General features: G+C 43.3%; 1 protein-coding gene across 3 annotated transcripts in view; it reads right to left on the bottom strand.

Annotated features, from left to right (window-relative positions):
* WDR66 (WD repeat domain 66) overlaps window positions 1–13897 on the bottom strand; it is a 32055-nt gene extending 18158 nt beyond the window's left edge. Inside the window, exons 1-12 of one of the 3 annotated variants that reach the window (XM_030583295.1) lie at window positions 13859–13897; window positions 11785–12082; window positions 9644–9694; window positions 9281–9403; window positions 8634–8774; window positions 7626–7735; window positions 6457–6565; window positions 5326–5406; window positions 4487–4564; window positions 3889–3933; window positions 2782–2999; window positions 315–509 (exon numbers count right to left, since the gene is read on the bottom strand). In XM_030583295.1, coding sequence (XP_030439155.1) covers window positions 315–509; window positions 2782–2999; window positions 3889–3933; window positions 4487–4564; window positions 5326–5406; window positions 6457–6565; window positions 7626–7735; window positions 8634–8774; window positions 9281–9403; window positions 9644–9694; window positions 11785–12069 — 1436 coding nt within the window. In that variant the 5' untranslated portion in view covers window positions 12070–12082; window positions 13859–13897. Of the gene's footprint in view, window positions 1–314; window positions 510–2781; window positions 3000–3888; window positions 3934–4486; window positions 4565–5325; window positions 5407–6456; window positions 6566–7625; window positions 7736–8633; window positions 8775–9280; window positions 9695–11784; window positions 12087–13858 lie in introns of all 3 variants that reach the window. The other 2 variants (XM_030583293.1, XM_030583294.1) reach the window with 2 other exon arrangements.
* Between the last annotated feature and the right edge of the window lie 563 nt (window positions 13898–14460).

The raw sequence follows: 14460 nt of genomic DNA on the forward strand, positions 1-14460 counted from the left end.
AACTGAGGAAGCAAAAATGAACTAGCAGGGGGACAGCCCCTTGCCCCTGGTCTGTGATAGACAGGTTTGATTTTGCATCAAGATGACCAATGTGAAGATCTGCAGCCCTTCCTGCAGAGAAGACAGTACAATGGCAACCTCACCTACCCATCGTATTGTATATTAACATCTGAACCACGTGCACTGACAATTTCACACATAACTAGATTTAGGATTTAAAAACAACAACAAAGAAAATCTGTCGGCTACAAGTTGAACATTTCAACAGTTTCTTATTAATCAGTTGATTAGATCCATCACTGAAGGACTCTCACCTGATAATAAATGGCTGACCATGTATAGTACAAGAACTGGAGTAGTCTGAGTTGTTGTTGGCCAGACTGGAAGGGTTTTTTGAAAAGGAAATGGATTGGATGGGTCCCAGTTTAAAGTGGCTGTACCAGTTCACAAGCTGCAGCTGGCCATCATAGAATTTAGTATGCCCTTTGACATCACAAGTTACAAAATAGCTAAAAGAAAGGACAAGAATCAGTTAATCAAAAAACGTTTTTAAAGTGCTCCAGAAGAACCAAGGGCATGGCTACACGTTTAGTTCACGGCAAGCGAGGGTGTAAATCTACACTGCACTAGTGTGCTGTGCACTGTGTCCCTGTCAACCCTGCTGCTGCACACGAACCGTTCCCTGATGCACGTTGATCTACTCCTGTTTCAAAGCAGATGTCTATCAAAGCACACTACTAAGCAGGGTCCACACAGACACTTGTATGGGGTAGATTTACACTCCAGCTTGCCTCAAACTCTTTGTTTAGACAAGCCCTAATGCTCTGCACTTCTCTAGGGAGTTTTATGAAAGAATACGCTTCACAAGGCCTGATCCTGCTCTCATTTACACTGGTGTAAGTCAAGAGCAACTACACATTGTAATCAGTGGTGTTACACTGGTGCAGAACTAGTGTGAGATCAGAATCAGGCTTTTATATCTCAGAATACCAGGGTGGGGCATTTTCATCCCCATTTTATAGATGAGAAAATGAAGCTGAGAGAGATTACATGAATTCCCAAAAATCACACAATGTGTCAATGACACAGCCAGGAATAGAGCCCAAGAGTCTTGACTCCCCGTCCTTTGCATTAACCTCTAGACACAAGGCCTTGGGAAAAAGAATTAGTATCTAAAGACTCCATAGTAGTATAGCAGCAGCTAAACACATGCTTAACCTACAAACGAATTTCATTACATAAGGTAGTGGCATTGTCTAGAGATCTAAGCATGGGACTAGGAACCAAGAACTCCTGAGTACTAATTCTGACTCTGCCATAGACTTGATGGGCAAATCACGGAACCTCTCTGTGCTTCAGTCCTTCCATCTGTAAAACAAGGATAATGATCCTTAACTCACCTCACTCACAGGGGATGATGTGAGGGTCAGTTAATGTCTGGACAGCACTTTCAAAGTGGAAACAATTAAGTGCTAGGTATTTATTTAGGATAAGTATTAACTTCCAGTTAGCAAGCCTTAAAAAGTACATAGATGGTTGATACATTACTGCAGTTAGAGCTAAGCATCTAGTGGTATCGCTGCATGGCTTGCCAACAAATATTTTAAAGTTGGCAAAACATCCTCTGTGACGTCAGTGTGTATCAGTTCCCTCTACTGGTTGAGATAGGGAAGCTGCTCTTATAATTCACCCGATAGCCCAAATTAATCCATTCTCTGAACCTATGCAATTAGTGAACAACTGTGGAGCCTGTTGATTAGGTATGGGGTGGGAGATTTCACAGATTTTGATAGTGTATAGTAAGTAAGACCTTTATTTTTATTATTCAACACAGTGAATTATGAATTTCTTTTTCATTTAATTTTAGACCATTGATGGTTTTAGGTCTGGTACCTTGTGACTGTTAGGGCAACAAATGTCTCCCTTATCCCACTAGGGGGCAAAGATTTTCAGCTTTCAGGTAATAAGGAGCATTTTGGCCAAATTTACTGCCAGTTAAAACTGACACAACTCAACTGAAGTCAGTGGAGTTTTCCTTCTTACACCAGCAGTGAATTTGACCCTTTTCATCCAGTCCCAGAAGTATGCAAAGCATTGAACCTCAAAACTGCAACACTGGGATGTACATAAAATATAAGTTATATGTTTTTATTTTTAATGATAACATGTCTGTGGCCTCAAGTTCTATACCCAGTCACTTGTTTGAGGTGAGCCACATAACTCGCCATGTATGAGTAATGTGAGAATCTCAAACACATGCCACTAGAACCTTTATACTAGAGAGCCCACACCATCATTTGGCCTCACTAACTAACATGGATATCCCTGATCCTGTGATGTGTCGATCGCCCTGATTTGCCACTGCCTTGCATCTTGTGTCATCACTGATGCTTCTGAAAAGTGGGTGCAGAATATATCACAACAGGTGACAGTACTTGCTTTGCACAGGTGTGATGGCTGCGGAACGTGCAAAGTAGTGGAGAATCGGGTTCTATACATTGCAGGAGAATCCTGTTTTCATTCCAGTTCAATATCCTGAATACATTAAAAGATAACAAGGCCCTTACTCAATTTTTACCTATTCTTTACTCAGGCAAACTACCATTGACTGCAACTGAATGTTTGCTTTGGTGAAGACTTCTGGATTTGGTTCAGTATAAATATATGCAGAACAAACAATGCAAAAACCAGTTTAAACATTGATTTTTCATTTCAGCCATACACATTGGCTTTTTAAATGCCCACATTAGCTCAAGAACAGGAAAGTATTTTATCCATTACCTGTCAGATGCAGTAAGCACAGTGAGGGCATCTTTCTGCACATACATCAGCTTAATAGCCTTCCTATTATGTGGTTTTACACACAAGCTGGCAGACATGGACGGTGGGCAGACTGCATCCCACACCACCAACTTCCCTCCCGATGTGGCCGTAAGAGCTTGCAAATTGCCAAAATGAAAAACTGACTGACTAAAGAGTCCCACCGTCTTGTTGAAAGTCTGCAAAGGAAGCAAAGAGACCCCGTATGGCATTCTCTGTAAAGTATAAACTAACCAACCCTTGCAAATTTTTCACAAATTAATTGAAACTAACAGAGGGAAAAAAATAATCTCACAAATCTGACTGTGGGAAACAAACTGTCTCCAAACAAACTCCTGGTGTTAGAGGCAGTAACATGTCTTGTAGAATGACAGCTCCATTTGCCCTCAAATATCGACAGAGTTCCTACTACATGCTGGTATTCTGGAGGGTTTTGCTGGGTGAAGAAGGAAAACTTCCCCTCATCTACTGGGCTTTGGGTCTTTCCCACATTTTGTTTCCCTCCACACTGCGATGGAGAGAGGAGCATCAAACCCTATGTAACTAATGACTGCAGGTGTGAAGCTCTCTGTTCGTGCCAGGTATTACCGCAGTCGCCTCAGCAGGCTATTGGCAGCACATGCCTCTTCAGTACCAAACGGCTCCCCAGCTCCATGCACATTAGGAAGTGACTGTCCCCACCCCATGGCGGGACCCAGCAGAGGCAAGTCTGCCATGCTGGCAGGAGGAGGAAGGTCCTGCAGCAGGAGATGCAACAGGACCAGCTCTTTCTGGGAGTCCCATCCTGATCTCTCCTCTCAGCAACCACAGACTGTCCCCTCCAGTAGCCACAGAGTTCCCTAGAGAGCCGTGCAGCCTCTCACAATCAACCAATGTCCAAAATGTTACTTTGCAATAACAACCACAAAGTACCATAAACTAGAGACCGGGGGATAGACTGTGATGTGGAGGGACGTAGCAAGGTCACTCCATTCAGGACATTGTGCTTGTTTAGTAAGACAGACTGGTCATCACTGCCAGAAGAAAAGCAAACTAGCTAAAGCAGTGGTGTCCATTTGCAATACTCACTCTGTCAGTTAGATGAGGAGCGCTGTGCTGCAACCCGGTACTGTCCTGAGGAGAAATACAGAGAACTTGTTCCACATAAAGACGATAATTTTTAAAATGGACTTTGATCAAAAAAGAGGCTCTAACATGCCCATCACTGTGTTATCTGGGCACTAACATTACATTATTATTTATTATTACAGTAGCACCTGGTCGCCACACCCAAGATTGGGGCGTCATTGAGGTAGGCACTGTGCAAATAGTAAAAAAGAAATCTTCTGCCCTGAAGATCTTACAGTAAGCAGACAGACAACAGGTGGGAGGGGAAACAGAAAGGTTAAGTGATTTGCCCGAGGTCACACAACTGGCAGAACCAGGCATAGAAAGTAGGACTTCTGAGCCCTCATCCAGTGCCCTTTCCATTAGGCCATGCTGCTTCTCTAGAACACAGAGCCACAATACGTCTCCATCGCTCCATAAGCTCAGTATGCTCAGCTTTTCTCTTTTATGTATTAAAGTAGTGTAATTAGACTGTTGGGATAATTTTTTCCCTCCCAGAATTATCTTATTCTTGTGGCACAAGAACTACAAAATCACATTAACTCCTATGTCTACTTACCCATAGATAAAATATCACTTGAGTTTTACTGTTGCTGACTAGTTCCTTGTGATTTTTTGGATTAAAAACAATGTAGTTCTGAAATTAAAAAACGTTAAAGTTAGGTTAAAATTCACATTGGCCCATCTATGGCATTTACACATCTCAATTTTAATGCTTGGTGGGGTTCTGTGCTTCACAACATCCATTCTTATCAGAAATGTATTGTGTTAATCTGCAGAGAATTTGAACCATAGGGCCTGATGATCAGTTTCACTAAGGCCTTCTTATGTCATTCTGGCAGTGTAATGGAGCCTTAAAGTGGGTACAAAAGGCCTTGTGAGTTGACCCTATGAGTAGGGTGACCAGATGTCCCGATTTTATAGAGACAGTCCCAATATTTGGGGCTTTTTCTTATATAGGCTCCTATTACCCCCCACCCCCGTCCCGATTTTTCACACTTGCTGTCTCATCACCCTACCGATGAGGGATGCCACCTGGCTGTTGTAAAGCTGGCATCAGGGCTCTACTTTGTACCTGCTGCTGAGAGGTCACTACAGCTGGTGCAGAAGGTCATAGGCATGACTGAAGTGCACTGCTCTATTGCTATTCTCAGGGCCTATAGAAGGTCATGGCCAGAAGCAGAATGTAAGTTATAGTGTCCCTGGGGCTGCTCTAACATATACCTGGGGCTGCACAGGGCCCTGCACAACCTCAGAATACAAGAATGCTACAATATTCTTGTCCTCCACCCAGCCCTGTTCCTGCCCCAAGGGCAGGAATGACTTAACACAGGCACACTGTTTAACAACGGTTTGTTTCCACTCTCCTAAGCTCCTTTAACAATTAGAATCACTCACCTGATAACCAAATGCAGGTTGCAATTCTACACTACACATAGGTTTCTTTTCAGGTGAAGTCCACTTCCAAATGCAAACTCTCTGGCCGACAGGGGAAAGCAAAGTGACATCAGTGTGACATTCTACACACTATTGAATTCAGTGAGCCTAATCCTGCTCATTCGAACTGGAGCGACTCCAGTAAAGTCAGTGGGGTTGCATGGGGGAACATGGGAGCAGAACTGAGCCCAGTAGGGTCTTGCTGGTTAGTATGGAATTTTTAAAAATTGATTATATGAGATATTGATCATCTGTAAAGTCACAAATTAATATCCAGCATGGTCAGGCCTGCAGTCAGGCATCCTTTTTGAACTGGAGATCAACAGTTTGGGCTCTGCTTCCCACAGATTGTTCAAAACCATGTTAAAAATCAGTCTTGCTGCAGCTAGATTTGAACCATGTTTAAACCTGGCTCTTTGCCAGTGAAGATTGGCCTGAGGGTGAAGAATAATGCAAGAAGTTATGGCATTAGCTTTTCACTTCTGCAGGCCTGGGTTCTAATCCTGACTCAGGTGAACTCAAGCAAACATGAGTTTGAAGGTTTTCAGTAGTGTACATGGAGAATGGGGAGGCAGTATTAGCATATAGTATGACTTCCCACTAGCTTCAGCCCTGGCATAATTTTGGCATTGATGTTGGATGTGAATTGCATAGCAAAACTGACTTTGCTGGGAACTCTCTTTATAGTGCTGCTAGCTAGGCCTCACATTATACCACTACTCACATACTGGAGCAGATTGACAATACGTTCAGAAACTAACAAAAAAAATTAATGTTATTTTTCTGCCTGAAATGTAAGGTGATGGCACTGGATATTGCTAGCTACTGTAATCAGGTTAACTAAAGATCTGTCAAAGTCAGAATCGTTTATCCTGATTTCTGAACTTTGTTAGCTATAAGATAAATGAAATCCAGATCTGAACTACCTCTGAATTAGTAAAACTAAAACCCAGTTGACATGATTTTGCAAAAGCAACCTCCAACCTGCCCAATTTTACCCAACTCCGGTGCATATCCTCCTCTTAGTTACACGGGTGCAAGTTTGCAAGGTTCAATCTCTACAGGCTGCAACAGAGAAAATATGTTCTTTACCTGTATTTTGCCAGCACTAAGTGTTACCAAATACTTAGCATCCTGGGAAATAGCAATAGCACCAACCCCATCTTCTGGGTGACTATCAAATATCGTATGGACAGGAATCCTGCAGAACAAGACATACACAGTCACTAAGTACAGTAACAACTATTTGCAATATCATTTTTAGCTCTCATCACTGCCCTGAAACCCCCCCACAGCCCATTTCACAAAATTCTATGACCTGTCATTTTGGAAGCTTCCTTTTACCATAGCTGAGGGGTGGGGGAGGTGGAACAACAACCCTGGGCTGTTACAAACTAATTCAAATAAGATTCCAGACACTGCAAGATTAGGAATTGCTTCTATAGTACAGATAAAGCAGGGGAAATTATCTATCATGCTTCTTTTTTGAAAGTATCATCGCACAGGAGTCCCACCCACTCCCCTCTGAATCTGGGGTCCTCTTCTAAGCTGTGGTGTTGCTTTCAAGCCCTGGTTTAGCTTCTTATTTGAGAGGCTTTTCTGACTGTAATTTCTGGACAATTCTCATTGATGGTTGCATGTTTCTAGGATTTAATTGATGTTTCTAGCGTAGCTCCTGCTTCTTGCATATTTGGGGTCTGATTGAGACTGTTCTGGAGGGAGCTGCAGCAGTGGCAGCTGGGAATGTGGGGAAGGGGCTTACAGCCAACAGCCAATGTTGCCGAGCACTCAGAAATCTAAGAACTAGGGCCAAGATACAACAAATAGGTGAGTAAAATTAGGTGCCTAATTATGAATGTAGGAACCTAACCTTAGGCAGAGAAGTTTGAAAATCATGGCCTAGGGGAGCTCTGACAGATCTTACGTTGCCCTATCTGCACTGGAGTGATTTGAAACTGAAGCCATTACTCCACCGTGGGTGCCTTGTCTGCTTGGTCTATTTTTCCTTCCTGCACTCTTGAACTATGTAATTATTTTTGTCTAAACTAAAAGCTGAAATTGCCTAATAACTGTTATATTGGCTCAAGAAGTTTTCCTATGTCTTGTTCTGTGAGTCTAAATTTTGGTTTTTGCTAATACTGCCATGAGAAGGTTACTTGTTGATTACCCAGAATGCTGAGAAAGTGAGCAATCAGGAACATTTGCTACAAGAAAGAAAGAAGGTTCTCAAACAGGGGCTTTCTAAACACCTAGGAACTTACCCTGAGAAGGCATCCCACACAATGATTAGATTATCAGGTCCCTGGTCAGCTGTTGCAATCCATCGCCTGTCTTCACTTACACATAGACAAGAAATAGAATTAGAGTGACCCTAGAGAGTCAAAATAAGAAATGTGCCTTGAAAGATCTAGGAAGAACATTTATTTAAAGCCATCATTCAGCAAAGGCCTAATTAAACTGCACATACTGTACATTGCACCTGTGACAGTCTCCATGTCCATATCTGTCAAGGTCCTTCCTCTCTCTCCCCTTTCAAACCCACCTTATCTAGGAGTACTTCCTTCTTTACCCCATCTATAATTCCCTCAGTCCCTCTCTCTGAATTTGTTGCCCTGTATCTTGTCTTGCCATATTGACACTGTAAGGCGCCTAGGGAAGGAAACAGAACATGACTTCTCTGAATGCATAAAGCGGAGAGTAAATGTACAGTGCTATATACATGTTTTATAATTCATAACAGAATAATACAAATCTTTGAAAGGGCTCTATCTCAGTGCAGATACAATTCACAGTTCAAGTATAAGGTATATGATTATAAAGTGTATTATAGGATTATTTATTACTTATACAGAGCCCAAGAATGCGCAGAGCACTCTGCAGCCATATACACAATTTATAAATACTTCTCTGTTAAGTACAGTGTCATTCTATCAGAAACGTCTGAAGAGCTGTATAACACCAAGTTACAGTAAGGAACCAAGTCAGCTGAAGGTAAACAGAGATTCATTAAAGCTCTCTTGGCTGGCAGAACAGTGAAAATGTAGCTGAAGCTGGGTAGATGTGATAGACAAAAAGGTCACCCGAATGTTTTTTAGATTCCAGTATGAGTCTTCTACTTCCCTTGCTGTAGGTGGAGTTCTGCACCTTGAAGAACAGGGTTCTGAACCTGCAGATAATGCAGCGGGATTCTGGGCCTGTAGGACAGGGTTCTCTAGCAATGGGGTTCACTACCTGTGGGAAGAGTGCTCTCTGGGAATGGGTTTCTGTACCTGTAGATGATATTGCCGGTTTCTGAGTATGTCGTGGATCACAGCAGTGTGAGAGGAAACATATAGGATCACCCTGTGCTCTTCATCAAGCAGGCTGTAAACAGGGAGGTGGCTATTGTAACCAAATGCCCAAGACAAACTCTGTAAGGAACACAGTTACTTTTTTATGCCAAGCATTAACAGAATTATCATAAAACATAATCTCTCTTACTTTTAGCATCTGTGATCCTAAAGGAGCCCAATATGCATCAGTTACAACCCCCTCCATCCCCACTGATATCCTGCCACCCTTCAGGAGAAGGACAGCAACACACAACACCACACTTGGCCAAGAACACTGGAGCAAAACCCTTCTCATAATAAGTTGCCCTATGACTCTTTAAAGCTGTTTTGATTGGCAGAAGACTGAAAAGGCAGCTAATGCTGGTTAGATGTGACAGAGCAAAAGGCCATCATAATAACCTTTGACACTAATTTCAACCTCCTACAGATGCATTATTCTTTTTAGTCGAAAAATAAACTTTAAAATCAAAACTGTGTCTCTCATGAAGCTAAAAGATTACTTCATTTGTGATGAGCTGGTCTTTTTCACTAGCATGAAATTTCCCATTCCCTAGGCCCTGCTTTGAACTCTGTAAAATACTCACAATTGGATGTGTTTTGATGTGCTCATCCTCTTCAAACAACAAGCCAGGTGTGGCTGAGGACACTAGTGACTCCTCCTCAGCTGCAGCTGAGCTGGCAGTGATTGGTGCTTCTAAGGATCCTGCCTCTTCTTGGCTCATTTCAACACCTGCTTCTATGCTCCGGCTTTCCTGATCTGCTAAACTCTCTTTGTCCCTCAGATTTTTCCAGTCACTTTCTTGTGCTTCTTGGCCTATTTGCTGCATGTCCTGCTCCACCTTGGTGGAGCTTGGTAGTCTAGCAGGAACCTCACTCTCCCATTGCGGCACTGTGGGTACCTGCTGTTCATCTTGTCCAATATCTTCTAATGTTCCTGTTATTGCTGCAGTTTCTTCTCTTTCCTCTGATGGCCCTTCAGTGACATCAGCCACCAGTTCCTTAAAACAAATAAAGGCTTCAGTTGTCAGAGGGGTAGCCGTGTTAGTCTGGATCTGTAAAAAGCAACAAAGAGTCCTGCGGCACCTTATAGACTAACAGACATATTGGAGCATAAGTTTTCGTGGGTGAATACCCACTTCGTCAGATGCATGCGTCAGACTCACGAAAGCTCATGCTCCAATACGCCTGTTAGTCTATAAAGGTGTAGGCAACCTATGGCACGAGTGCCGAAGGCGGCACGAAAGCTGATTTTCAGTGGCACTCACACTGCCCAGGTCCTGGCCACCAGCCCGGGGGGCTCTGCATTTTAATTTAATTTTAAATGAAGCTTCTTAAACATTTTAAAAACTTTATTTACTTTACATACAACAATAGTTTAGTTATATATTATAGACTTATAGAAAGAGACCTTCTAAAAACATTAAAATGTATGACTGGCACACGGAACCTTAAATTACAGTGAATAAATGGAGACTCGGCACATCACTTCTGAAAGGTGGCCAACCCCTGGTCTATACGGTGCCACAGGACTCTTTGTTGCTTTTTACAAAAGCTTCAATGTATACTTTGCAGAATGAAAAATGTATTTAATCTCTTCTGTGCTGCATTGTCTCCCTTACCAACTCTGTAACTCATCCAACCTTCAGGCAGTGGATTGACATTCATCTACATGCTTCAGTTCTATTGGTTATTAAAATGTGATCAATTCTATCTTGGATTCCAGCCACACCATAAAATCAGAACCTATTTTAGGGCTGTGGCATCAATCAATTCCTCTGCGTGTTTTTAAAACCCTCCTTGAATTTGCTCTAGATAACCTGATAGAAAATGTCTCTCTTCTCCCCTCTGTGGTCCTTCTGTTCATGCAGTCCTGGCCTCCTCTAGGTCCCTTCATTCAATCTCACTGGTGTTAGTGAAAGAGACTTCTTCTCTGCAGCACCAGTAATCTAGACTAGCTTTCTGAATTCCTGAACAACTCCCTATATCATTTTCAAACTCAGATGAACACACATTTTGCTTTCTGCCCCAGACATTTTATGTTACATGCAGAAACATTATCGATCATGTTTACAGTGTCATAGGTGGCCCCGGTGCTTTGCAGGTAACAAATATCACTCCATGCTAAGGTTGGGAAATAAAATGAAATAAAATTAAAAAATCAGGAAATGCAAAGGCTAAGGATTTGCCAGTAATTTTAACCCGGCTACATTGCATATCCTCTGCACTGCATGCTACACATTTAACAACAGGAAATCTAATATAGTCACATATACATTATTTAACAGGGAAAACAAGAAAAGAAATTTTGCTACCTCACTACTTACCCCCCTTTCTAGAGCATTAAGAAATATATTCAATAGCACTGGATCTAGTTCCGACGCTTGATGGACCCTACCATTAACTTGTTGCCAGGATGAATATTGACCATCTAATTCTACCCTTTGTTTTCTGTTTCCTACAGTTTCTGATCTATGACAATACTTTGTCTCTCACCCAACAACAACTTAAACTGCTTTAGGAGCTTCTTGTGCAGGACCTTGCCACAGAAACATGCCTAGTTTGGAGTTTCTAGCCTCCCCTGTTTTTGAGCTACATGAATGTCAAAAGTTCATGGAAGCATATGGAATAATCTAGGTTTCCCTCACTCATAACTAAAATACAGTATATTCATGACTGGACTGACATGAAGCAGAGGAAGCTTTGGCCTGAAAAGGAATTTGTTTAAGAATATTATGAGTGATTGTAAATGGGGACTGAATGGAAACTCCTCCTTAGCTATAGAATTTCATCTGAACTATAGAATTTTCTACTGGAAACAATCATGTCTCCCTTTACTGTTATTTTCCATTGAACTCTGTGAGCCAGACTCTGTGGAATTGTATGGATGGAGGAGAATACAATCTGACCCTGCTGAGGCTTTAGTTAATTCCATACGAGGGCAGTGTGATTCAGTGAGCATGAAAGACACCATAGAAAATATCACTAATAAAAAGGTGCACTGAATGGAATACACCCTTCTTGTGACATCATAGGGATCCAAGCTGGGGAGCTGGCAATAGGAAGTCTGTTATAGGATATCCATACTCACATGGGGACTTGTCATGCTCAGTTCGTTCTCTTGTGTCTCAGGGGTGGCAGCGTCCACTGAGAAATTGTCTGCTGTGGTTGTTGGGGCCTGGGTCTCCATTTCCAAAATGTCCGTAGATTCTGTATCACCTGCTAGCACATCAGCTGGCATTTCGGTGACCTGCTTGGGTAATTCAGTCTCCTGAGCCCCTTGTTCGTTTTGTGGAGTTTCTTCTGAAGCTTCATCTCCTTCTATACTTCCTCCTGCTAGTTCCTCCAGTGGGGTTTCATTAGAATCATCAGCCATCTTCTCCTACAAGCTTCCTTCCAAAATACACATTATTAGATTTTCTTCCCTGCTATCCTCGGCATTTACCACAAAGGCCCTTTAGATCAGAGGCCATTCCCCTGGAAGGGTGGGGGTATAGTCTCCTAACTGGAGGTATATCAGATGGGAAACCAATAGTACCTTTGATCTTGGGCAAAATCCCCAAGCGAAAGGAGCTGATGATGTAAAATTGGTCCAAAGTATTAAAATTACCCTTACAGTTTGCCATAATTGGCCAGGAAGGGTGGCAGAACTGTGTGTAGGAAGATAGGGGCCTGCTCTACATTAGTCGTGGCATCCTAGCCAAAACCATTCAACCCTTCTCACTTCTATGAGCACTAAAATTCCTTTAAAGTGGAAGACAAAAATGGATACAGAAACACCAGGTTAGATTTCCAAGTCAGCCACATAAACATTTAGAATCCCAGAAGTAGTTCTATAGCATGTGAACAATCACTTGTTCCAGCTTGAATTACCATATGTCCCTCCATCCAGTCCTGCATGTATCTAAAGCCCCTGTAGTTCCTTGGGGCAGAGATGTTCCCTCTTAGATATGTACCTCTGTCACAGTGTCTAATTTAGAGAAAGGGAGATAAAGCTAGAGATCGGCACTTTGTTCAGACCCAGATTAGTTTTAGGCTGACTTTGGGGTCTGGATTCATGGCCAAACAAGGGCTGAGGTTCAGTTCAAAAGCACAGAAACCTTGTAAGCAGAGAGCTTTTGAAGATGGCTGTTCTCATGAGATTTTGGTTGCATCCGCACTAGAACCAGAAAACAGGTCCCTTATGCTTGTACATACCACCTGGACCTCAACCCTTAGAGACAAGTTTATATCCAAGCCTTCAAATCAGAGCCCCATGGCTCACCTCAAAATGAAAAAATGAGGTCTGGTTTTGACCCCTTCCCTAGATAAAACTCTCCCATTAGCGACTGGCATGCAAGGAGTGGGGGATCTCTTCCCTTGGGAAATTTTTTTGAAAATACACATCATTCAGTACAGACTAACGGACAAAATATTTGCTCTACAGACAATGCTGTTGCTGTGTGAAGGATTGGGAGCCATCAGTTAGCCATGTCCACAGCGAGACATTAACCCCACCAGAAGCAGGGAATCCCTCCCCCTTCCCCACCAGAGGCAGGGAATCCCCTGTCACCCTCCTTCAGTTCAAACATCATATTGTACATATACCGAGTTTGGGCACCTACACATGCCCTGTGATGCACGCTGCCTACTTTAGCTCATACCTAAATCTCTGGTTGGTATCTGAGGGCACAAACGTTTTTCTTCCTTTTTTCAGCTCACCACACATTTTTGCACCAGCAAAAACACATTTATCTCCAGCGAGGGTCATTACTGACCAGGACATTAAAGATTTAACTCCCTCTCTGTGCCAGAAGTCAGGATCTGTCTCGTCCTGCCTGTCCCTGAGACAGGAATGGACTTGGGAAGATCAGCTCCAAAATACACCTGCCGTGCACCTCTGTCATTCCAACTGCTCGTGGCCACTAGGGAATATTGTTGAAGAACCTCCCACCTGTTCCTACTGCCTTATCCAGACCCCCCCATCTCTCCTAGGACTGCTGCTGCTCGTTCTTCCCATCCCTCTAACCTCCTCTGACTCTCCAAAACCTTTCCATTCCCTAGGCCAGGCTCCCCCAAACCTTGCTCCCTCCGACACTTACCCACAACCCCCCTTTCCTCAGGCCTTGCCCAAATCACTCTCAGTAGGACCCCCCCCATCCCTCTCAAACCCCCCTCAGCCTCACCTGCTGCAGCAGCCTCAGCCCCAGCTCGGCAGCCTGGAGCTCCCCTGTTCTGTTTGTATCTGAAGCCTGTTCCCATAGTAACTGCTGCTGGTGCTGCAGGCAGTGAGAGACAGGCTGGAAAGAGCAGTTGCAGAGGAGCTTGCTGTGTCGGGGTGAGAGGAGGGGAGAAGTGGTGGACACTAAGGCACTACCTGGCTCTGGGGTATTCCTCAGGGGCCGGGGGATAGGAGGTACTTCCTTTCTTCCACTGGCTGCTCCTGAGTTCATGGTACACCGGCCATCCCCAATCCCCACTGCAGGACACTGGCTAACAGGACCCAAGCAGCTGCTCATCCCTTCACCCTCCTCTGCCCACAGCCAGATCCCATTCATGCCTACAAGAGGTACCCCTGTTGTGAGTTCCTGTACAACATGAACCCAGCCTCTAAAGATTCCCCTGGAACAGATGGACTCACCTTGTAGCAGAAGCAGCATGAGGGATGGTAGTGCATGGCCTATGAGTACCACAAGGCCCCATTTAATTCATTATGTCAAGTTTTCTGTGCCATATCACTGCCTTTCAGAATCACCTGTAATCACAACTCCAGGAGCTGCGGCTTCGA

Source organism: Gopherus evgoodei, chromosome 13 (assembly GCF_007399415.2).
Source record: "Gopherus evgoodei ecotype Sinaloan lineage chromosome 13, rGopEvg1_v1.p, whole genome shotgun sequence".
Taxonomy (NCBI): domain Eukaryota; kingdom Metazoa; phylum Chordata; order Testudines; family Testudinidae; genus Gopherus; species Gopherus evgoodei.